General features: G+C 38.0%; 1 protein-coding gene across 7 annotated transcripts in view; it reads right to left on the bottom strand.

Annotated features, from left to right (window-relative positions):
• Nucleotides 1–16,574, bottom strand: part of LOC149542998 (AP-5 complex subunit zeta-1) — a 175,866-nt gene extending 159,292 nt beyond the window's left edge. For 3 of the 7 annotated variants that reach the window (XM_089797924.1, XM_089797920.1, XM_089797922.1), the window contains exons 1-3: nt 16,214–16,470; nt 16,007–16,138; nt 15,845–15,936 (exon numbers count right to left, since the gene is read on the bottom strand). In XM_089797924.1, the coding sequence (XP_089654050.1) occupies nt 15,845–15,936; nt 16,007–16,138; nt 16,214–16,324 (335 nt within the window). In that variant the 5' untranslated portion in view covers nt 16,325–16,470. Of the gene's footprint in view, nt 1–15,844; nt 15,937–16,006; nt 16,139–16,213 lie in introns of all 7 variants that reach the window. The other 4 variants (XM_089797921.1, XM_089797923.1, XM_089797919.1 and 1 more) reach the window with 3 other exon arrangements.
• Nucleotides 16,575–25,191: the final 8,617 nt, after the last annotated feature.

Genomic DNA, 25,191 nt, shown 5'->3' on the forward strand with positions numbered 1-25,191 from the left:
TTACTATATCTGTGGTTTGACATAATACTTTCTTCTTGCACAGTCGTTTAGTGGAATCTTTCCTCCTTTTGAGTTTGTACTGTATGTTCTTTCCTTCAGCTTCAGTCATACCCACGTTTCCTTCTTCGGCTTCTCTGTGTTGCTTCGAACATTCATTTCCTTCTTTTTTACATTCGTCAATCCTTAGCATATTACAACTCGGAAAGAGTTCGTAGTCCTCTATCTGCCAGTGGTAAAGACCGTTCACTGAATCCAAATCGTCGTCTATTGATCCTCCTTCCAACCGCAAGACTCCCTCCTGATCTGGTTCCATATTCTGCCTCCTTCCATCCTCTTCTTCTTCGGAATCTGACGATAGAGCTTCTTCCCCGACCATTTGAGTGTGTAGATCGATGACGTACTTCCGCCCTTTGCTTTCAAGTGATAAAGTATTTTTCTTCCAATCGTGCTTCGCCTTGGCTTGTATCAGCCACCCCCGGCCCAGAATGGCATCATATCCTCTTCGCTTCAGTGGGATCACGACGAAATCCAACAAGAATGGTTGTGTTCCAATCGTCACTGGTTGTGCTATCAGGACTCCCAATGGCTTGATTCCATGTTGATCGGCCGTTAGCAGCTAGAATGTAGGTGGCCATAATGTCGGCTATCCCAACCTTTTCCAAGTGTCTTCAGGCAACACATTGACACCGAACCCTCCATCCACAATCATTTCCGTCAATACAGTCCCGAGAATGCCCATTTCAACAACCGCTGGATAGCGTCCGGATGAAAGAGCTAACAGCATCAGATCTTCTGCACTTGCGCCACTCTCCTTCTCCTTTTTGTCCGCTATACTTACTCCACTTTCCTGCTTCCTTCCATGTTCTCCTGGTAGTTGAGCAGTAGGAATGATGTTTGTGAGTGCCAATCAGAGTTGAGGCATAGTGAGCAACAGATCATTTATCCTAACGGGTATCTCGGCCTGCAATATTTGCCGTACCATGTTCTGTTCTGCGCAGTTCCGTACGGAGGTACTCGGCGTGTCCTTCAGGTTTGCCGTTTCTATCTGTGTTGCTCTCCAGATCTCTGCCCGTACTTCCTCCAGTCTCTTCTTTTCCTCCGTCGGATCGAGGTATAGCTTTGCCTACTTCCGAGTGATTGCCAGAACTTCTTCCTTGTCCGTCCCAACGGTAATCAAGTTTACTCCAGACTTCGGGCATTTAGCATCGTCATGATTGCCAGGTCCACACCATCTGCATAACAACTTCGGTGTGTTCGCCGTTGTACACTCTCGAGCGAAGTGACCCCACAGATTGCATGCGCGGCATTGAACTATCGACCGACCATTCGCATCATATTGAATTCGACTCCTTCCGCCATTATTGTTGTTGTTGCTATTGTTGTTATTTTGACCGTGTCGGTTATTTCTATATCCACCCGATGTGGCACCTTCCATACTAGTGTTCACGTTCCCTCCTGATGGGGATGCCTCCTGTGTGAGGAACACTTGCTGTGGTGTTCTTGATTTCGGGTTGAAAGGACATTCCTTTACCGAGTGTCCTAGAATCTGGCAGATCTCACAAAATTGCTTTTTCGGGCAGGATCCCTTCGTATGGCCTTCTTTCTTGCACTCCGTGCACCATAGGTCATTGCCCTTAGTCTCCTTGTTCATGTTCTTGAACTCCTTCATCATCCGAATCATGTCCTTCTGGAGGGCATGGACCTTCTTGTTGCTTCCCTCGTCATCGCTGCTATCTTCTCCTAAAGATGCATCGTCATCTAAATCGGACGAGCTGTTCTTCTTCCGTTAGGATTCTCTTCCCGTGGCGTATGCAGGTTCAAAAACTCCTCCCTCGCTTCTTCCACCAAATCAATCCGTTGTCGAGTCTCCTTCAACAATCCTTCCGCGCTCTTGTTTTCGTCGGCAATCTTCTGAAATCTCCTTCGACGCTCTATCTGTTGTGCCAGAATTAAATTTTACTACGTGACGCGTATGTCATCCTTTTCCTTCAGCTTATCCTTATTCTTGTTCAATTGATTCGGCATTTAATTTCCATTCACCTGCCTGCATACCAGGTCCATCGGGCAACAGCGCCAAATGTTTACTGCATAGGTTAATTAAGAATTGCACAAACACAATGAACACGAACACGAACAGCAGAAATCTTCTTATTATTATTCGCATATACCAAATAGTACATTATGCTTCCATCATAAGATGAATACAATGCTTCCCGAAGGAGTTATAAATACTTTCCGAAGAACTTTCCCGAAGGAGTCTGTCGGCCACATACATGTCGCTACATTACAAAAACCTTTCCGAAGGGACCCTTCAGCTGATACACAATTTCCTTTCCGAAGGGACCCATCGGCTACATAACAAGAACCTTTCTGAAGAGACCCGTCGACTGATACACAATTTCCTTTCCGAAGGGACCCATCGGCTAATACACAATTTCTACTAACGACAAACTTTGACTACTCTTTCCTCCAAGACGAGGAAGTGGATGCTCCAACTGTAGCTAGTGAAGGGTTAGTGGCTGTGTTCCGGGAAGAAATAGAGTTCACCAAATTCTTCTCCCTCTGACTTCTTGTAGCAACAGCCATCTGAATTCCATCTAAGGTAGCAAAGTAGTTGCCTCCAACCTCTGAATTTGATTCATACTCCAAAAAGAATGTTCCAGAGTCAAGGGAACTGAATCATCTTCACTTTTAGGGTACTTGATGGTTAGCTCATTAGTAGTAGTGAGCTGCTTATATCTATTCATTTCCAAGCAGGAATCACCATCGTGATTCGCTCATAGATGAAAAATGCACATATTTTGCTTCTTGGGAGGTGCCTCAATAGCAAGTTTTTGCTGAGTAGAGGGTATTGCAATGGTTTGCCCTCGTGTTGCCTTTGAGGAATGTCTTGATATGGTTGTTGGAGCAAAGAGTCAAGTTTTCCCATTTGTCTCTTCATGCCAATCATTTCACTAGAGAGCTTCTGAAGCATTGCTTCAGTATTATTAGTTATGTCAGGGGTAGAGCTTTTATAGGCTCTACTTTGAATCTCTCTCTTCCATTTCTCGGCTGCTATCAGATCATCCTCCAATTCGATTGCCAAGGTCTGAGCAGCTAGCAAATTAGCCACATGTGCACGTCTGATTTGAAAGCTTATGTCAAGGGGCATGGAGCTAAAGAACATATTCTGGTTGTCAGCAGTAGGTCTGCTTGCAGCAGGTATCCTATTGACCAACTTGTTAAATTTAGCAATAAAGTCCCTCATAGGAACACTGGGTTCCTTCTTGATCTGGGTTAGTTGAGTCAAGAGAGTATGCACATCCTCTATACTCTTATAGCGCGCTTTAAATCGGTTATGCATGTCATCCCAGGTTGTGATACATCCTACTGGAAAGTGTTGAAACCAATCAGCTGCATTGTCAACCAAGGTTTCCACAAACATCCTCACTGCTACATCTTCATGTTGAGGACAAATGACACTACATGCAGCGAAGAAACTAGCGATGTGCTCATCAATAGAGACCTTCCCATCGCCATTGAATTTGGGAAAATTCTTTCGAGAAGCTCTAGGGAGGTCATTGTTGGCAGCAAGGCGCAAACGACCAATGGCATTATCCCAAGGAATAGCCATTGAGGTAGGGAGGATTACTGGTATAGCCTAACAAGTGACAGCAGTAGAGGTAACTACTTCGTGAACAATGAGGGCATTACACAATGATGGGATTTGAGTGCAGAAAATAGGAGGAGAAGATGAATGGTTGCGTATCCTGGAAATAGGGTGAGGTGGCAGAAAAAGAGCACCACGGATACCTTCATATACTAGATCCTAAGAGCGGGTTCTCCCTCTTCCTATAGGATCTTCCAATATAAGGAACTCAGCTTTCTGCAATTCTTCGAACACAGGGTCGACTTGCCCTTTACCACGAGCACTGCAGGTATATGTAGAATCTAGGGTGAATTATCTTAGCTCACAACAGGGCGCTTCTCTTAATCTTCTTTCCCATAGTACTCCCTCCCAATATTCAACATTGGCTTCCTCTCTTTCGAGGGCGAAGCTTACTCTTCTATATTGGTCAAGGGACTTTCGGCTTTTCCAGGCAAGGGTATTCAACTAATTTATCATGTCCTCTTGTTCATCCTAGAAACTGAGGTTAGGTTGCACTACTGGGATTTGTCCCTCGTGAGGCAACATCATTTCTCCTTATGAGTTGTTATTCATGACTTCAACTATTTGAGTGCCACAGAGATAATCTCTAAGTTTCTCAATAAAGCCACAGACATACTTAAGAGAACTTTAGGATGTATGAGTATCTTCCCCAGTAGAGTTGCCAAAAATTGTTGGTTAACAGCTTGTCTTCCTTGATATTTCGGTTTATACCTTGACTCTTAGACTGCCCAATGGCTTATGGAAACCAAAAAAGTTAACAACAGAATGGGTCAATGTAGTAATCTATCAAAGACCCCTGAATTGAAAGGTACAACTCCCTTATGAATGCAAGATATGCAATGGATTTGTCTTTCGGGTTTCAGGGGTATGCTCTTAACTAGAGAGCAGAAGAGGCAAAAACCAAGTTGCTCAACACTTTAAACAACCTAAGCAAATGAAAAGGGGACTAACTCACAACATGCAATCTATTCTGACCTAAAATGCAAGGAATGAAAACATGCATAACTAGCTACGACAAGAGGAAGAAAGGAAGAGATAGCAAAATAAGTAATTCCCGGATTACTTAGCTAATTTTTTAACAATAACTAGATTGTCTATCTCTCAACTACTCCACGCACCAGTTTCTGGCTTCCTTATGCAACTAACTACTCTAGACACATGAACTACGACATACAGCACAGAGAACAAACGAGATGCTTATGTTGAAGAAAGTAAGACATACAATCTATTGACCAAAGGAAACAAAACCAAGTTCATTCACACTCATTCAACTTTCAACATTAGCACATTCATTCCATATACTATATTAAATTAAATGAACAACAAAACTTAAAATGAACACAGAGTCACACTTAGTAGTCCCAGCTATAGGGGTTTGGCCAAAGTAAATTTTGTCAATGTTATTAACTTCATAAAAGGTTAAATTTATAGGCCTTCTCAAAATGGTCGGTTACACTGGATGATTGCTTTGCAAAGCATTTCTGAACAGAATAATCTAAAAATAGGACAAGCATGAACCATTGTCTTTTACAGAGACTGACAAAATGCCATGAATGGCTACAAAAGAAAGAGAAGGGGAAGAATGGTAGATGTCTAGAAAAGCATCAAAACATCATGTCTTCTTAGAAGTAACTAATTTAACTCTATCAGCTTTCATGGCTTCGGTTACTTTGTCCAACTCTTCGACATTTGCAATGATGACATTGTCGGCTCGAACCATCCAGTAGTCATGCATTTTCGTCAGTTCATCAAATTTGGCCACCCTTGGCTGGAATTTCTCCATTTCCCTCATGATTGCATCTGTTGCTGAGAGTTCCTGGATCTTGGACACTTGGAAGTTGAGTGGGTCAACGGCTTCATTGGCAAATGCCAAGAACTTGGATTTCATTCTCTAAATGTCCACAAGCTTGCCATTAGTGGGCACGAAGGACTCTGTGTGTAGTATCTTCAAATATTGAAACAACTTTTCAATGATCTTTTGCACCAGGTCGTACACATCCTTGAGCTCATTTGCAGATCTCATGGAGCTTTCTATAGCAAACTCCAAGGATTGCTTCTAGTGAAATAGTGACTCCTTGCCAGTCTTCAGTATCCTATGGGCAATGGCCACATTTGTCTTCATGTCTATTACTTCCTATAGAAGGGCCAATTGCTCTGTCAGCTTGTCTGCTGCCTTCTGTATTGCTGTCTAATGGTTTGAAGTTGCTTCCCTGAGCTTGTGAGCATCTAGCACTAGATTTCCCAGGTTTTCAATTAGTGGGGGACCTTGAGCCTTGATCTGATCTACCCATGCTCGGCCTACTTGCCCGAATTGCCTTTCCTGTTGCAGCTTTAGGAGTAAGTTCTTGTTCTCCTCTACATTCGGGTCAAATTGACTCGAAGAAGTGCTCTCGAGTGCAAACCTTATGTATCCACTAACTCTTTGTTCGAGGCCTTCAATATCTCCTTCTCTACTCTAAGCTCTTCCAACTTTTCCTCAATTTTCTCATTGGTAGACTTCCACATGTTCACCATGGAGTCGTGAATTGGGATGCCTAGGTCCACTATTCTAATCTGGAAATCATCATTTGAGAGCTCATGAAATCTTCCTTCTTTCTGTGGCTCAGCAATCTCAACTAGCATATGGCCAATTGTTGAATCCGTAGCAAGTGCAGCAATCGTCTTCTGCTTCTTTGTCTTCTTGGATGGTTGAAAGGAGGTGACTTGTGTGATCAAGTTCTTTGATGGGGTTGCATCCTCATATCTCTTCTTCTTCCTATCAATGATCTCTTAGAGCCATGACTCTGTAGAGAGCACATTGATAGCAGATTGCAATGTAGTGGCGTCAAACAGCTTCCTCGGGATTAATGGAGTTAGCTTGCTCTGAGAAGCAACAAGGAAGGCAGCGACCTTAGTTACCAAAAGGGCTAAAGTATCCCCTTGCTAAGATGCATCTTGGTTTTGGCCATCCATGGGGTTAGCGTTGCCATCCAAATTGATGACTTGAATAGGGGAAGATGGCTTGGCCACTGATTTTTCTTGTTCTCTCCCCTTATCCTTGTCATCCTCCTCCTCCCCAGCCTTCCTGATGTTCGAAAGAGGGCCAGCTCCGCAAGTAGGAGTGAGTGGCACATTCTTTTTTGGAGGCTGGTCTCCCCCTTGGCCAATGGATTGTAATGGCCCTACAGATGTTGATATAATAGTTGTGGTGGTTGTTGCGATTCACTGGGCGGCTCCAGCAGATATTCCACCTGTAGAACCAATACTTGGTCCTCTTCTTCCTCGCTCGGGTCCACTCCACCCATTCGTCTGTTCTCTTGATTATTCCTAGCATAAGAACCTCCATAATGTCAATGATTGGATCTACAGATGGGGTAGAGAAAATTAAGGTGCCTTTGATCTTCTCGTAAGATGTGGGGTGCATATAGGCTCCATCATCTGCAAGGTCAGAAACATCAAAATAATCATTATATAATTTAATTTCATCAATGGTTAGCCGCAACCAAAATCTCTCCTGTGTTTGGTACTTGTTGAGACACCTGGACCAGAAGTCTTCAATATCTAGAACATGCCTGTAGGCATATCCCAACTTCAAATGATCCCTTACAAAGTTAACTAGATCATATTGAGGCCTAAGTACCTCATAATCTAACAACTTAATTTTGCTCTCAAAGCTCTTCACTAAATTTTGAGCATCTGATCTGGAGGCACATGAATATGGGCCAACCACTATAGGGAAGGGAATCTCGGCAATTTTCTTCACTTTAGAACACAACGTGTTCACTTCAAGGATCTATCAACATAATTCAACTAGAACCACCTTGTCCTTCGGATATCTTGGCAACCTCTTAGGAAATCCGTCATAGGCTCCTATTTGCAAATACAAGAAACTCAAAAACCGGATGAATGAGCATCTGAATTGGCTTATGGCTGAAATCGCCTCTGGCGAGATTCTCCTTTTAGGGCATCCTTGCAATTCTCAACATAGCCTCATTGTGAAAGCATCATTGACAGCCACATACTCCTCATAGCTTCTTTACAGCTACAAATGTGGGTAAAATTTGTATACTTTGGTGCGCTCATCATAATTTGGGATGCTAGGGAGGTCGGGCCACAAGTGGTGAGTTGCCAAAGCATAGATCAAATAAGAGGACATGTAGAATTGCTTGAATCCTCTTGCCGAATTCAACCACGAAGTGAGCTCATCACAGATTATCTATGCCCAGTCGATCTGCATATCCTCAGCACATATTGCTTGTACTCAGAAGAAATGGTACCCAATGAACTCCAATATCTCCTCTTTTCCTTTCAGTCTAAGGAGTGCGAGGATATCCACAATATCTCGTTTCAGATTTGTACCAAAAAGGGTCTTTGGCATTTTGCTCTTCTTTGAGCGAGCAGTTTGGAACCATGTCATCTGCAAGTCTTCCCGTCTAAGGGTCTTCTTCTCATTGAACATGGACACGGAAGACCCAAAATCGGCATCACAATATTGCTCCTTCACGAGGATGCCAAATGCGGACTGCATCAATGCCTTGTTAATTGATATGAGAATAGACTGGTCAGGAAACAAAATTTGCTTTGTTTTCAAGTTGTATCTCTCGATGCATTCCTTCACTAACTAAGGTGCACGAATTGCCATTGGAAAACCAATTGCTTCTACCGCTCTCTTTAAGTTTCTGAGTGATTGGGTGGATGGGTTGAGAATTAAATCTTCTATGCAGATCACCCAAATCGTAGAATTTGAAAGATCTGTTTGTGAGCTCTTTTAACTCACTCTCCAAGGGAATTAACTTATTGTAACCAGCAACTTTGATTGTCATTCGCTATGATTGCACAGGATGCAGTTCTCGATAAATAGTCGTTTAAATATACTTGAAGAAACCAATTGCATGCAATTCCGATGAAATAGCTTTAGGAATTAGAACGTTGGCACCACACAAACGAAATTAAGTTCGGCCAACAATTATAATGGCTGGATTTGCATTTAATTCCATGAGTAACAGCTATTTAAACTTTTCGTTCATTTGCATGTAAAATCTTAAATTCCCGAAAGCTCTATAACTTTACTTAAAGTAAAGTGATAACTTTACTTAAAAGTAAAGTGATATGACTTAGAATCACTTAACAATACAAAGGCTTTAACTTTATGGGAAGTGCCCTACTTCGCCTCATAATCCGGAATGTAGATATACTTAATAATATTAACACGTGTGAGAGAGAGAAACACTTAACTTTTTCGCAAACCCATTTCCTTCTATTCAGAATCGTAGCACGGGGAGTAATCCTTTAGCTAGCTTGCGCACTTCATTCTTTCACTTTCCACCTCAAGATTTTAACACTACATCTCCTTTATGACGGGTTCGCATTTTTATCACTAACTTCTCCAAAAGTATCTTTTGAGCATCTCTGAGGAATATTCACACTTAAGGTTAACTTAGCTTTCTATTTTTAAAGCCTCTGGAGAAGTGGCCTTTTCCATTGCCTTGAGACGGAAAACCCCTTTCTCAGCAACATTTCCCGGAGTAAAACACAGCAAACAGAGCTTTCTTCTTTCATCTCAATCTGATGGCCTTGAAGCTAGATCTCAAGCATGCCTTACTGGCTATGAGCCTTTAAATGGTTCTTTCAACATCGTATTCTCACTATTTGGTCATTGGGACTGAGATTTAGCTCGAGTTTATACAGCATTGGAAGCTAAACAAAACTTCACTTCCATGAGTATGCAGCTGAAAACCCATATACCTGTGTTCCTTCCTAGTACTCGATGTTATCTCCACAAATTTGAATGAGATTCATTTTGGCTTTGATCCACAGCTTAGATGGCCTTTCCAGCACGACATAATCATATTCTCAGCTTGTTAATCACTATCATGGCTTCATCCTTCGGATTCGCACTTGATGTAGTTCACTCGAGGGGAAAATCAGCTCGAAAGCTCAAAATCCATGGGACATGGAATGTTAGGGAAAGATAACAAATAATGAGGTGTGGAAAATCTTCTCATCAGGAGGATGCCAAAACACATCCCAACCATGCCTAGATCACCTAGACCCCGTGCGCACTGGAAAAACAGGAAACTCACTTAGGTGATGGGTAAAGGTAATGCAAAGGGGAACCGGCAAACAAAGAAAGTAGAGTACTTCAGGAAAGATGAGAAGTAATTTACATACAGACACTTAGACATCATACTCACTTTCATACCAGAAGACTTCAAGCATTACGGGTAAGACTAAAACTTGGCAACATACTGATATGGAGACTATGTCTGTTGTTGCAGTTGGCTTGAGGATCATGTTCTTTTCAGACTTGTTGATTCTAGTGATACTTGAGACTTAGCTATCACTGCTCAGCGGTCTTTTGTCAGTTCACTTTGGCATCAGCGCTATGGGCACTTAAATGTGCATTATCTCTCTTAGGTTACTCGGGAAGAGCTTGTTCGTAGATTGCCAAAGATTCAAACTCAGCAACTTGGAGTTTGTGAGGCATGTCAAGCTGGGAAGCAACATCGTACACCTTTCAAAAGTTGTGATTCATGGCGGGCTTCTCAAGTACTTCAGCTTGTTCATGCTGATATCCACAGCCTTATGGCCACTCCTTTTGTTCTTGGGTGCAAGTTTTTTCTATTATTTGTTAAAGATTTTAGTAGAAAAATGTGGGTCTATTATCTTATATAGAAATCAGAAGCATTTACTGTATTTCAAAAGTTTAAACCTCTAGTTGAAAAAGAGTCTAATTAATCTATTATTGCCAATATTACCCGCGGACGTGTCCCCATATATGTTCAGTCGTCCCTTATTATGGTAAAATAATGAGTGTGTTATTAAACAGATATCATGAATGATCTATATATACAAGATACAACAGAATGTTTCTATAACGAACAGGAGAGAGGAAATAGAAACATTCTTGTAGATTGAAAAAAAAAGTTTCTATAACAAACAAGAGTAACCATTAGAAAAAGACAGAAGAGAGTAAATAGAAACTATCTAATATCATAATATCCTCGTCCCGGAAATGTCTCAAAGACTTGGGGACACCTAGGGGACTTTGACTTTGACTTTGACTTCTAGAACAAATTAGACTTTGACTCTCAAAGTAAGACAAATTTGGCATATGAATTTTGTTGATTCTTATATTTTTTGTTGATTCTTATATTTTAAGGTTTTATTATGTATAAGTAAATGCTTTATCCATGTTTTCATATAAATATTTTAAATTTCTCTATATATTTATATTTTCCCTATTGTTATATAGCTCATCGATGGAAGAATTGCTCAGAAAAAGAGCAAACCTATAGAGAGTTAATTTTGCTCTCATGGCTAACATTCATAGTGTGTTTGAACCTAACATACTACAAGTCTAAAGGAATTCTAGAATGGGAACAGGTTGTGAAATTTGAACACCAGAGCCTGCTAAAGAATCACACCTTTCTAATCTTCCACCAGGGCAGACACCCATTGGCTACAAATGGGTCTACAAAACCAAATACAACTCTAATGGGACTTTGGATGAGTACAAAGATTGTTTAGTTACAAAAGTCTTTTCTCAATGTCAAGGTATTGATTACGAGGAGACCTTTGCTTCTACAGCAAAGATGAGCACTATCATAATAGTCCTAGCCATGGCAACATGGTTTGGCTAGAAGGTCCATCAGATAGACATCAAGGGTGCTTTCCAGAATGGTGACCTACAAGAAGAGGTCTATATGATGCTTTCTTCTGATTTCAAGGTTACTAGTAAAGAACATCAGGTTCTTAGATTGGTGAAAGCTCTTTATAGTTTGAAACATGCCCCTACGGCATGGTACATGAAAATTGATATGTACCTCAGTGATCAATGCTTCCAGAGGAGTTCTTTAGCCTCAAATTTGTACATCAAGACTGCTGACAATGACATCATCCTTTTGTTTATTTATGTGGATGATTTGATCGGAATCTTTGATTCAGGGAATCAAATAGAGTTTATGTCAATCTTTTGATATAACTGATCTTGGGCTCATTCATTATTGCCCAAGTATTGAGGTTTGGCAATAGTCTTCTGGTATATTCATTTCTCAATACAAATATGTCAGGGCTCTGTTAGACTAGTTTCATATGCAGGATTGCAAACCTGTTTCTACACCCATGGAGAAAGGTCTAAAGTTATCAACCAAGTCTAATTCTCCTCCAGTTGATGATACTACATACAAGCAACTAGTAGATAGCCTCATCTACCTCTCTACTACTAAGCTTGATATCATCTTCGCAGCTAGCTATATCTCAAACTTTATGACAGCTCCCAAGACTGATCATTGGATGACAACGAAGTGTGTGCTTCATTATGTGAAGGGCACTACAGATTATAGACTTCTTTACTCTCAAAATTCTTATCTTAAACTCAGGGGTTCATAGATTCGGATTGGGCATCATTTGTCAACTTTTGGATATGTGTTTAGTTTGGGATCCAGTTGCGTCACATGGACCAGTAAGAAACAGTAGGCACTTTCTCTCTCCTCTACAGAGGCTGAATACAGAGGGACAATTAAGGTAGGTTGTGAAGTTGTTTGACTTCATCGAATGCTTGGAGATATGCAAATGTCACCAGCAAGACCGACCACTTTGTTTGTTGATAAAAAAAGTGTTACCAAGTTAGCACGGAATCCAATCTTCCATGAATGAACCAAGCATGTGGATGTTCACTATCACTGCATTCTACAGCTGGTTGAAGATGGGGCAATACACTTGCGGTGTGTTACTACAGCAGATCAGATTGCAAACATTCTCACCAAGCCTTTTGGTCCAAATAAGTTTGTCAAATTTAAAGGACAGCTTGGTGTAGTGGAAAGATTAACCATTAAGGGAGGGCATTACAATAATAGATAGTTTTTATTTATATTTAATGCTTATCTATTGTAATCTATTATAAATATTAGAATCTTTCTAATATTTAGTTAGCGTTTAGTTAGTTAGTTATCTGTTAGGTAGAAAAGAATGTTTCTATTCTTGACAATCGTTTCCTAAGGAAATATCATTTATTCATTTGTATATATTGATCTACTGATCTCTGTTAATATCAAGCAACTATTTTACCAATTACTTCCATAATATTCTACTTGTATGTTTCTATCCCAAGATCCTCTTATTAGAACTGTCACATCCATGACCTTTATCCCTATTTCTTAACTCATTCCAAACTAATATCTTTGTGTAACCCTCCAAACATGGAACCTTACAGCTGTCATTTTTGTGTATTCCAATGAGGACAATTATGTCAGGGTAAAAGGATGGATGAAACCATGTATGATTGCCTAAGTGAAATTGCATTCCACAAGTTTGAGGATAATTATGTCAAAGTAAGAGGATGGATGACGCCATACCTCCTGTGACTGCCTATGTAGAATTGTTTTCAAAAGTTAAATGGGGGTGCAGAGAAAAAGAAATTACTGAAAATGGTAAGTAATGATCTAGACCATGCTTCATTTATTCATTTCAAGTATCACAAGTGCAATTCAAGAAAAATGATAATATCAAACAATCCAAACCATAGAGAATAAAACAAATCCTGCATCGATAAAAGGATGTCAATTTTATGTCAGGGTAAATGATGTAGAGATAAATTCAACGGAAGCAATATCAAAAAGGAACCAGCACCAGCAAGAAATATATATTAAAATTTCTTCGTAATTAATTCTTCAAATGAACAGTTAATACATTTGCTCTCCAAAAGATTTCTTCTCCCGTAATTTCACATTCCAAAGACTTGCCCCTAAACTTAAACCTAAACCTAAAACTGTATTTATACTTGCTAAGAAGGTCTATGGAAAATTCTAGATTATTACAAAATAGGAAAAACAGCCTACGGAATACTCTAGATTGATATAGAATGGGGAAGAATGACCCCACAATGATCTGTACGAATCCCAATAAAAGATCTTATCGTAATGACAAAATCAGGATAAATTCTTCATTTAGAAATCACCTCCAAAATATTTTATGTGGGTGCTCCTGCACCATAGTCTCAGGGACAATAGAATCCAAGTCCCTTGGATTGGCCTTCCTCTTTCGTGCCTTCCAATTCTTTGGTATTTGTTGTTTGTACTCTTGACAGGTATCCAAATCAACTGTCATATTTGCGTAAACTTTTTCCATATTCAGATAGAACTCCTGCAAACATACAATGAATGGATTAGATGGAACCTCATTAAATATGACTTCACCAATTTGGGTTACTATAGGAACCACTACATCCTTTGTTGTGATGTCTTTATGCTGCAATATCTCCATGCTTGGAGACAAATTCATCACTATTGAAGCCTCCTCTATCCTCTTAGCTTCATCACAAGTCTTCTTCCTTGTTGCTAATATCCTTTTGATAGGCCAGACCACCTTCTTCCTTAACTTCAAATTGCCATTCCTTTGTTGCATTAAGGACCATCACATCCAACTCTTTATGAACCATTTCATCACAATGCTCATCAACCATTTCAACCTCTTTTCTATCTTCAAGAATTTCTATATCATAAGTTTCATCAAAAACATGTTGTTGCTCACCTTGTATATCTGCTTCACTGTGTTCATTTGGTATGTCAGCATCGATCTATTTATCTGGTATATCAGCATCAATGTGATCAAGTTGTTCTTTCAATGGACAACTCTTCTCTTCCAATGTCTCAGTATAGGCTTCTGTAATCTAAATTGGTTGATGCTCCAGATCTTTATTTTCGTTTTCCATATTTTTCTGCAATTCCTTTTTTAGTTGCACTAAATTTTCTTCGTGCTTTCTCAGTTCCTGCATTAAGAATTCCATTCGTTCTTTTATCTCTTGATCTATTATGGCTTCCTCTTCTCTTTTCTTCCTTTTCTCTTCCGCTCTTTTCCTTGCTTCTTCCTTCTTCTTGTTCTGAAAATCCCACTATGAAACCCATGCATCGAATAGTATCTTCTGATCATGAGATAAATCTCCTCTTGTGACCATTGTCTCCTATCTAGGTTCTGTCCACTCAACCTAGTCTTTTGGCCGCACTTATAGGTTCTTTCCTCAACTTGTCACAAAATCCAAAAGCTTTCCCCAAGCTTTTCCTGATCACCTTAGGAGCTTTCCCCAAGCTCTGATAACAAAAATGATGCAAAGATAACTAGCACCAGCAAGATATATATAATAAAATTCATCTTAATTAATTCATCCAATGAACAGTACATACATTTGCTCTCCAAGAGATTTCTTCTCCCGTAATTTCATATTCCAAAGACTTGCCCCTAAACTTAAACCTAAACCTAAAACTCTATTTATACTTGCTAAGACGGTCTATGGAAAATTCTAGATTATTACAAAATAAGAAAAACAGCCTACGGAATACTCTAGATTGATATAGAATGGGGAAGAATGACCCCACAATGATCTGTACGAATCCCAAGAAAAGATATTATCGTAATGACAAAATCGGGATAAATTCTTCATTTAGAAATCACCTCCAAAATATTTTATGTGGGTGCTCCTGCACCAGTAAAAGGATGGATGACATCAGTTGGGAAACTGACACTAAATCTGTGTCAGGGCAAAAGGATGGATATGTCAATTGGGAAATAACTCTAGTTTTATGTTGGAGTAAAAGGATGAATGACATCTATTTTATGTCAATTGGGAAACAACTCTAAATCAAAAGACCAGCAAGTAATGATCCAGACTTACTGTGTTCTTTCATTTTACTTACTGTGTTCTTTAATTTTTCATATCACAGATGCAATCCAAGAAATAAGATATCATTAAACGGTCCAAGCCATCGAGAATAAAATAAATATTCCACAGATGAAAGGATGTCAAATTCTAAACGCTAGTGAAAAGTAATACATTTCTATGCCAATGACTAACTTGATATTAATAATCATAGAGATTCTTGGTTTCTGCTTTCAACTATTTATAGTTCTATCCAATCTAGCCTCTACCGGTTAGAAGGTTTTGTCTGCTGCTAATCACGAGTTAAACCAACAGTTAGAAATTATAAAATACAAAAGTAGTAACCTACTGAATAAAGATCGGGGATTACAAATTGATGTTATTATAGTTTTTGAATCCATTATTGCTGACCCGAAATTGGCACTGATAAATCCCTTACAGATAGACCAATGACGAGCGGGGACGACGATCCACAGTATCAGAGAAAAACAAATAAGATTTTATATTTCTAGTTTTTTATTAAACACGGAATAATTTTAGAAGCGGTTGGAATTTCATCTTACCGGCTTAGGCATGAACGGAAAAAAGTACGGATACTGGGGTCTGCATCGTGCAATGCTGTCTCCCCAAAGTCCACGAAAAATTGAAGAATTGCCTGGAATTTTTTTTCTGTAAGAGGAATTCTAAAATCCTTAACTATAAACCGAAATATGACACACAGTTACCAGAAGGAGAAGCCCGGAAGAATTGGATGCGGATGCAATGAAGCGTTGGAAGAGCTTGTTCATCTGCGGATATATTCTGGCTATTAAATCCGCCGAATTCTCAGCCTTACACATTTCGTACAACTTGTTCACCTGATGGTCACAAAAACAGAGTCAGTAAAGCGCAAGCAGGGAGCAGAAAAGGAAGGAGAGGAAAAAGTGAATTACGGATTGAAGGAGATTCTGAAGCTGAGGCGGAGACTGAATAGGATCCGCTGACTCTCTCCCACTCCCACAGTGTACCAACACTCGCAAATGATAGCTCCACTCCTCTTCCATTGCTCTCCTATTCCCAATCCAAACTTCCTACGAGACGTTGCGCTTCATATCAATGTGAAGTTTTTACCATAAATTGTAAACGTGCTTTTTAAATGGATTCGCTGTTCCTGATTCAACCGGTAATTAATCATGTCTACGTCCCTGGATGAAAATGTAGGTCGCGAAATTGTGGAACTACTTGCATGACCAGTTAAAAAACTACTTTTCGTTTGCGCTTATGTAATCTCCATATTTATAGTTGGAGAAATTTATGTAAAAGTACGTATAAACGTCATATTGTAGGTGTACACATGTTTTAAAACTTTAAGGAATTCATATATTATTATTTTTATTGAGATATACATGTGAAATATGAATCCTAATTAAGGTTGTTTCTTATATATTGGTCATTTTTAGTAAGAAAGGACGAATATTGATAAAGATATAAAATTATATGGTAAATACAAATGTTGTTCTATGTAATTTATTTATGAGATGGATGTCATGTATATTTAAAGATATTTTGTATTATTATTAATTATTATTTATAAAATTTATATGCAAAATTCTTTGTGCCGGAGGTTAACAATGAAGAGGAGGATATCACATTCATAGATCACACAAAAATTGGCAACTAGGTTTGCTAAAAAGGGAAAAAGGGTCATGCTTGATTATAACTCGAATGACAGCAATAACAAGGGAATTAAAAACTTGAAAAGGAAAGTGAGAAGACCAAGTTTATTAGGTGTGAAGAATTTCAAGTTGGTGCTAGTGATAGTTCAAACAATCTACCTCCAATAGCTTAACATACACTTCTAATGAGGTGAAGGGGGGGTCTATGGATCCTAGTACTGATAGGTTGCCAAATGAAGAAAAGCTAATTCTAACTAGCTCCATTGTGGCTTCTACTTCAGATTTGGAAAAGCTATAGAGGGATGTAGACAATCTAAAGCACAAATTAAGTGAAGTAGAAAAGAAATGGGGAAACGTTTCTAAATTTAGCCTACGAATGATGCACATATCTGTAACTTCATTGTGTCTATTGTAATATAAGATGCTTAGCGACAATGGGTTGGATTAGGGTAACTATAGGATTTGTTTAAATCCCTTATTGAAGATTGGACACGTGATGCATTAGTCAGGTTATGACATCAAACCTTCTCATAATGCTTAATTTTTTGTTGTTCGAGGCTACGACGTCTTACCTCATTAAGGTTTTTGTGGATAATTTACTTGTTAATCTATTTGTCTTATTGGATTCTTGTTTGTTGTTCTATGGTTTTGACTATAGGAATAGGCTTTTGTTGTTTTCTAATAGTAATGGTACTACTCTAACTATGGTGGTAAATTTTATGTTTACAGGTTGTCAATGTATATGTGTATCTTCCTTGAGAGCATAAATAAAATAAAATGTATTCATGCCTAAAAGGGACAATGGGACATGGGAGATTAATTAAATTGGTAATTCCCTAGGAACCAACTAAAGACATTAATCAAATAATTATTAATATTATTTAATTAAACATGTGACAAAAGTCAAAATATGAATAAACTAACCAAAATAAATGATAGGATAACAATTATAATGCATAAATTAAAATTAACTTAAATGACTCAAAATTGACCCATGGTATGAACAACGACTAAAATGGACTAAAATGAGTGGGAGTGATGTAGAGGACTTAGGTTACTTAGTCTTCCTTCCAAAATCTTGCTTGCCTTAAATTCTTCAAAGCACCATCCTATGGCTAGTCAGTCCCGAGTTATTGAGAGGTTTGCTTCCTCCTTATTAGTGTCCTTGGTTCACCTCCTAGGGACCCAAAGTTTGAATAACTAATCTCTTTCCCTTGAGAGTTTCTAACACTCAACTCCAAACAAATCCTTCATAAGGGCCTCTTGTATCCTAGTCCTTACAAATCAAGATCTCCACTCCATGAACACCTTAGATAGGTTGTGGGTGTCCTTCATACTCCTAACATCCCAAACCAATTATCATATTGCCTTTGATTTGACTTGTGACCCCTTAAATGCAATTCTTATCAATAAGACCTACTAGAAAACCTAGATACTCCCCCAATTAGAAATTGTAGTCACCTAAAAATGTTAATCTAGACTATTAGCCCCCTTCTAAGCATTTTGGCTAAATTAATTAATTATTTGCCTAGGCTAAATTGCTAAAAATCAATTTATTTGTGTTGGAATTATAGATGAAGTAATTGAGAGGGGGGGTTGAATCAATTACCACAAAAACAAATCTAGATCCCTTAGTTGTCTTAAATAACAAGTAACTAATGTTACTCAGTAAACACTTCACAAAAATGTTGTAACTTGGTAGATTAACTTGTTACTAATCTTTAAGCATTCATAAATATTAGCATGCATGCAAAAGTAAAATAACATGAACACAAGAGACACCAGATTTAATGTGGAAACCCAATATGGGAAAAACCACCAAGTAAATAGCTACCAATTTTCACTCTTCTGAAGTGAGCTTTATTAGGAGCCAACCTTGTTAAAGGTTACAATACACACTATTAGGTGTGACCCTATTAGAGGATTTAATCACCTTGTTAAGAGTGGTCTTGCTAGAGGTCTTTAGAACAATTCAACTAAATTGTCACCTTGTTAGAGGATTTACAAAATGGCTATTAAACCAACTCTATTAAGAGATTTTGTAATCACTACTACAATGGTTAGAAAGTAACAATGAATTGACCTGAATATGATGCAACTGAATTTTTTGATTACATATCTCTATTATGAATCATTAGATCCTCCTTGATCAAATATAGCTTTGTTGCTTCTCAATGATCTCTGATCAATCTTCAAAATTTGCTCTCACAATAATCAGTCCTCCTTCATATTCATATCACATCAAATCCATCACACACTTAGAATTTACAACTTGACCTCTTATATATACCATTCAGATTATCAAGTCAGCTCATTCATAAGTTACATTTACCAATAAACCATACATCAGTCAGCTACAAATATTACATTAAAAAAATAAACTTTATTTCACAAAATAATGAAATCCTTCATTAGCCAACCCTGCTCGGTAAGCACTACTTCTAGAAACAATTTCCTAAGTTAACCATCTCAACTCGGTTAACACTGCAAAATTTGCAAAATCCTTTGGCTGCCGAGTAAACTCAGTAAGAACTTAACTTCCTTCGTTGTCCATGAGAGCTCAGTAAGAAGTGTCTCTGCCATATTTCCCTTTGATGACTGAGTGAGCTCGATAGCAACTGAATTTCCTTTATTAACCTTGAAAGCTCAGTAACAACTTTTTGCACAAGGTAAAGCCTGAGAATGCTTAGTAGACACTATAAACCTTCTTTGCTAACCTTCTGAGCTCGATAGACTCTATAAACCTTCTTTGCTAACCTTCTGAGCTCGGTAGACTCTGTCTTTTGCCTTGCTAACCAACTGAGCTCGATAGACTCTATCTAATAACTAATATGACATTTGTGTAACATCAAAGACAACACACAATTGAATAATTGTATCCAACAATCTCCCTCTTTGGCATTCATGGCAACACAACATGTCGTAGCAGAATGAAATTTGAGAACAAATCTTTTCTAACAAAATGCTTCTCCCTCTTATATTTCATTCCACAAAAACTCCTCAAATACAGTAATCTCCCTCTTTCATATTAATCTCTCCCTCTTCCATAAACTCTCTTTTTCTTGCAAATTTCAAAAAGATATGACAATAAACTCTCCCTCTTTGACAACACATGCCAAAGACAACACAACTTCAAAATAAATTTCATTGTACCTTAAGTACTAATTCATATGCAATGTCTTCATTACTTTGTTGCATCAATTGATAGATCTTCAATTCTGTTCCTGTTGATGCATCACTAAAACTGTATTTTAGTGAGCTTCAGATAGGGGAATGACCCCTAACTTACCTCTTAGATACAAGAATGCATCCTTAGGTAAAGGCTTTGTAAATATGTCAGCAATTTGTTCCTTTGTATGGACATATTCGAGTCTGATCTCCTTATCCTGCACCAGTTGTCTAACAAAGTGATGCTTTATAGCAATATGCTTGGTTTTTTAATGCATCACTGGATTCTTGGATATGTTAATTGCACTTGTATTGTCACAAAACATAACAACAGGTTCTTTGATTTCTTGCTTCATACCTTCTAATAACTATTTAAACCAAGCAATATTTGAACAATTTACTACTGTAGCAACATATTCAGCCTCTGCTATGGACTGGGATGTATAGTTATGCTTTTTACTTGTCCAAGAGACCAACCTCTTTCCAAGAAAGAAAGCTCCTCCACTTGTACTCTTTCTGTCATCAACGTTCCCTGCCCAATCTGCATCAGTAAACACTTTTAAATTCAAATTTCCTCCAAGTTTATACCATAATCCATAATCTTCAATTCCTTTCAAATATCTCATGATCCTTTTGATTGCCATCATGTGATTTTCTTTTGGTTTTGCTGAGAATCTTGCTACAATTTCTACTGCAAAAGCAATGTTTGGTCTTGTATGTACTACATACTACAACTTTCCAATCATAGATCTATACAATTTCTGATCCACTTCCTTTGATTCATCATCCTTGGTAAGTTTCAATCTAGTACACATAGGAGTCCCAACTAGTTTGCAGTCTTCCATACCAATCTTTTTTAGTATCTCCTTGATGTATTTAGATTGAGTGATGTAGATGTCATTCTTACACTGATGAATTTGAAGACCAACAAAGAATTTGATCTCACCAAACATTGACATTTCAAATTCCTTGTTCATTTGTTCTAAAAATTCTTTGCAAAGATCATCATTTCCTATGAACAAAGTATCATCTACAAATATTTCTACTAAAACAATCTTATTATCTGGTCCTTCCTTTATGTACAAGCTACTGTTATCATTAGTTCTTTGAAAACCAATCTGAATAAGATAGTTATGCAGTCTTTCATACCATGCTCTAGGGGCTTGTTTTAGACCATACAATGCTTTATGTAATTTGCAGACCATGTCCTTCTTGTCTAAATCAACAAAACCTTCAGGTTGTTCAATGTAAACCTCTTCATCCAGTGTACCATTGAGAAATGTTGACTTGACATCCATCTAATAAACTTTGAATCCCTTGTATGTAGCATATGCAAGTAAGGTTCTGACACCTTCCAATCTTGCAACAAGAGCAAAATTTTCTCCATAGTCTACACCTTCTTCTTGAGAGTATCCTTTGCATACCAGTCTAGCTTTGTTCCTTGACACCTTACCATCTTCATTTAACTTGTTTCTGAATACCCACTTAGTTCCAATTACATTTTTGTCTTTAAGCCTAGGTAAATGAGTCCATGTTTTATTTTTCTCTATTTGTTCTATCTCTTCATTCATAGCTTCAATCCAACTTTCATTTTCTAATGCATCTTTGACATTTCTAGGTTCAAAATCAACAAGTAAACAAGTGCCTTTCAACTTACTTCTTGTCATTGTTCCTTTAGATTTATCTCCAATGATCTGATCTGGTGCATGATGCTTCCTAAAATACTTGGCTAGCATAGGCTCCTTGCCTTTTGAATGACTTGCATTGTTATCCTTCTGTTACGATTGCTCGAGCTCAGTAGCTGTTGATTTGGTAGCTTCTGTTTGCAACTCGGTAGGCATTAGCTCGGTTTGAACTTCCTGCAACTCAGTTATAAAAGACTCTAGAGTAGAAGATTTTTGATTGATAGGTGTACCTGACACTGTATCAGGTTCAATGAAAACAAATCTCCTATAGGCTTCAAGTTCCCTTTTGCTTTCTTCTTCAGTTCTTTCTGCAAACTCATCAACTTTTACGTGTGCACTTTCTATGACTTTGTGAGTAGACAAATTCAAATATCTATATTCTTTACTTTTGCAAGAATATCCCAAAAATATTCCTTCATCACCCTTCGCATCAAATTTACCTTTTCTAGATTCTTTCAAAATGTAACATTTGCTTCCAAATACTTTTAGGTAACTTACATTGGGTTTGCAACCATACCATAACTCATAGGGGGTTTTGAATGAGTCCTTCTTCAACTATACTCAGTTCAAGGTATGAACTGTAGTACTGATAGCTTCCTTCTAATATTTGATAGCAATGCTCTTTTCAATCATTAAGGTTCTTGCACAGTCCATGATAGATCTATTCCTTCTTTCAACTATTCCATTTTGTTCAGGAGTTGCAGGTGCTGAAACTTGTCTTTTGATTCCCCTTTCAATGCAAAAGTTATTGAACTCATGGGAAATGAATTTACCACCTTTGTTTGACCTCAAACATTTCAGTTTTTTGCCTATTTCCTTCTCTATTCAAGGCCAAATACCATTTGAACTTCTCAAATACTTCTAATTTCTCTCTTAGGTACATGATAGTCATCATTCTTAAGTAATCATCAACAAAAAGAATGAAGAACTTTTTACTAGTATAAATTTCAATGCCAATAGGTCCACACAAATCAGTATGCACAATTTCTAAAAAAATTTCAGACTGATAGTTCTTGCTTTTAAAGCTAGTCTTTCCCATCTTGCCAATTTGACAATTCTTGCATAAACCAACCTCAGGTTTCTTTATGTTAGGAATCCCTCTTACTTTCCTGAATTTACTTATTTTTACCAAGTTATCATAGTTCACATGACACAACCTCCTATGCCATAACCAACTTTCTTCAACTTGAGCAATAAAATATGAACATTCACTGAGTTCAAGATAAAATGAGTTACCTTTAGTTTGAGTGCCTAATCCAATCAACTTTCCTTTGTCATCCAACAGTCTTTCTTTTCCATGCATGAATTCTACTTTGAATCCATTATTGAGTAGTTGTGCCACACTCAACAGATTGTGTTTTAGTCCTTCTACCCAATATGCATTATCACATACAAGTTCTTTGGTTAGAGAGATTCTTCCTTTTCCTTTTATGCAACAAGGTTCATTATTACCAAACCTCACACTGCCACCATCATAGTCTTCAAAATGTTCAAACTTAGTTTTATCACCAGTCATGTGATGAGAACAACTATTATCTATAATCCATGTATCATTTTTGCTTACATGAGAAATGAGTGCCATTTCTTCATCATTATCAGATTCATCCTTTACAGCAATGTAAACAATTTCATCTTCTTCTTCATCATCAGAATCATTAGAATCTTTAGTCATGAAACATGTTTTCTTACCTTTAGCCTTGAATGATTTGAAGTCATTCTTGCCATTGCACTTGTGACCTTTCTTCTCATCCTTGTTCTTCTTATTTAGGCACCTAGCAGCAATATGTCCAATTTCTTCACAAGAAAAATAGATTAGAGGAACCTTAGCTTTGTATTTTCCTTTTCCTCTTGAGTATTTCCTTTGCTAGCAGAGCTTCAACCACCTCAAGATCACTATTTGAACTTTGTTTTGATTCTTCATCACTATCTGACTAAGGATCCTTTATCTTCTTGCTTTTCTCCTCGAGTGAAAACTTGGCTTCAAATGTTGATTCAATGTTCTTGGCAGCTGGAACATAATTATCATAGTTGTCTAGCTTGAATGCAGTTAATCTTCCAACTGTGGCCTCTAAATTTGTCTTATGATTTGCTTCACATCTTCTTTCTTGAATTGCAAAAACTCTAATTGCATAAATAGGAAGTAGAGTTCTAAAAACTTTACTTATAACTATTTCCTCTTTGATATCTCCTCCAGATGCTTTGATTGCACTAACACTTGCTTTAACTCTTTTAACATATTTTGCTATGTTTTCATCCTCTCTCAGCCTCATTTGATCAAACAGTCCTCTCAAACTTTCTACCTTGGCTCTTCTCACATTATCATCACCTGCATAGATCTCTTTCAGCTTGTTCCACATTTCAAAGGCAATTTTGCAATCCTTGATGTCATCAAATTCTTCATAACTTAGAGTAGATGAAATATCTATCATCATGTTGTTGTGAGTCTTCTTTTCAACAATATCATTGACAGATAATGTATCAGCAGGTTCTACATATTTTTCATCAAGGTACTTTAGCCCTAAATCACCAATAGAATTGTGATATTGCTATCAGGATTTAACTGTGTGATTTTTGAGTCAAACTCATTGACCCATGTTTCATGAGTAGTGATTCAACATTAATCCATCTCTCATGAGAATAAATGGAACATTTAGCACTCATTGGATCTAGGTGATTCTCACAGGGGTGAAGCACTAGGACTTCCCGGCAGGTCACCTATCCCAGTACTACTCCACCGTAAGTGCACTTAACTACAGAGTTTCCTCCATAGTTAAACCCAAAGCTTGCAACCCCATTTGCAAAAACTTCACCAAGTGTTGTGCCTTATGAACCATTCATTAGAAAGCCCCTTAAGCTCATCAATTGATAAGTAGGAGATAATTTCCACAGCAAGTCAAATTGTGATATTGATATCAGGATTTAACTATGTGATTTTTGAGTTAAACTCGTTGACCCATGTTTCATGAGTAGTGATTCAACATGAATCCATCTCTCATGAGTAGTTAAGCGCACTTAGGCTGGAGTATTACTGGGATGGGTGACCTCCCAGGAAGTCCTGGTGCTTCACCCCTGTGAGCATCACCTAGATCGAATAAGTGCTAAGTGTTCCATTTATTCTCATGAGAGATGGGTTCATGTTGAATCACTACTCATGAAACATGGGTCAACGATTTTGACTCAAAAATCACACAGTTAAATCCTAATAGCAATATCACAATTTCACTTGCTGTGGAAATTATCTCCTACTTATCACTAATAGAAGCCAGATGAAGTCTCACCAATCCCTATCATGTTGAGAAGTTGTCCCTGTTAAGTCTTGGAATTTCCCTCTTGTAAGACATCCTCATCTTTAGCCTAGGTCTTTGAAATCTTTTCCTGCAAGCACCAAAAGCTCTGATACCA

The sequence above is a fragment of the Cupressus sempervirens genome, chromosome 8 (genome assembly GCF_028749045.1).
Source record: "Cupressus sempervirens isolate cs-2001-9-10 chromosome 8, ASM2874904v1, whole genome shotgun sequence".
NCBI lineage: Eukaryota > Viridiplantae > Streptophyta > Pinopsida > Cupressales > Cupressaceae > Cupressus > Cupressus sempervirens.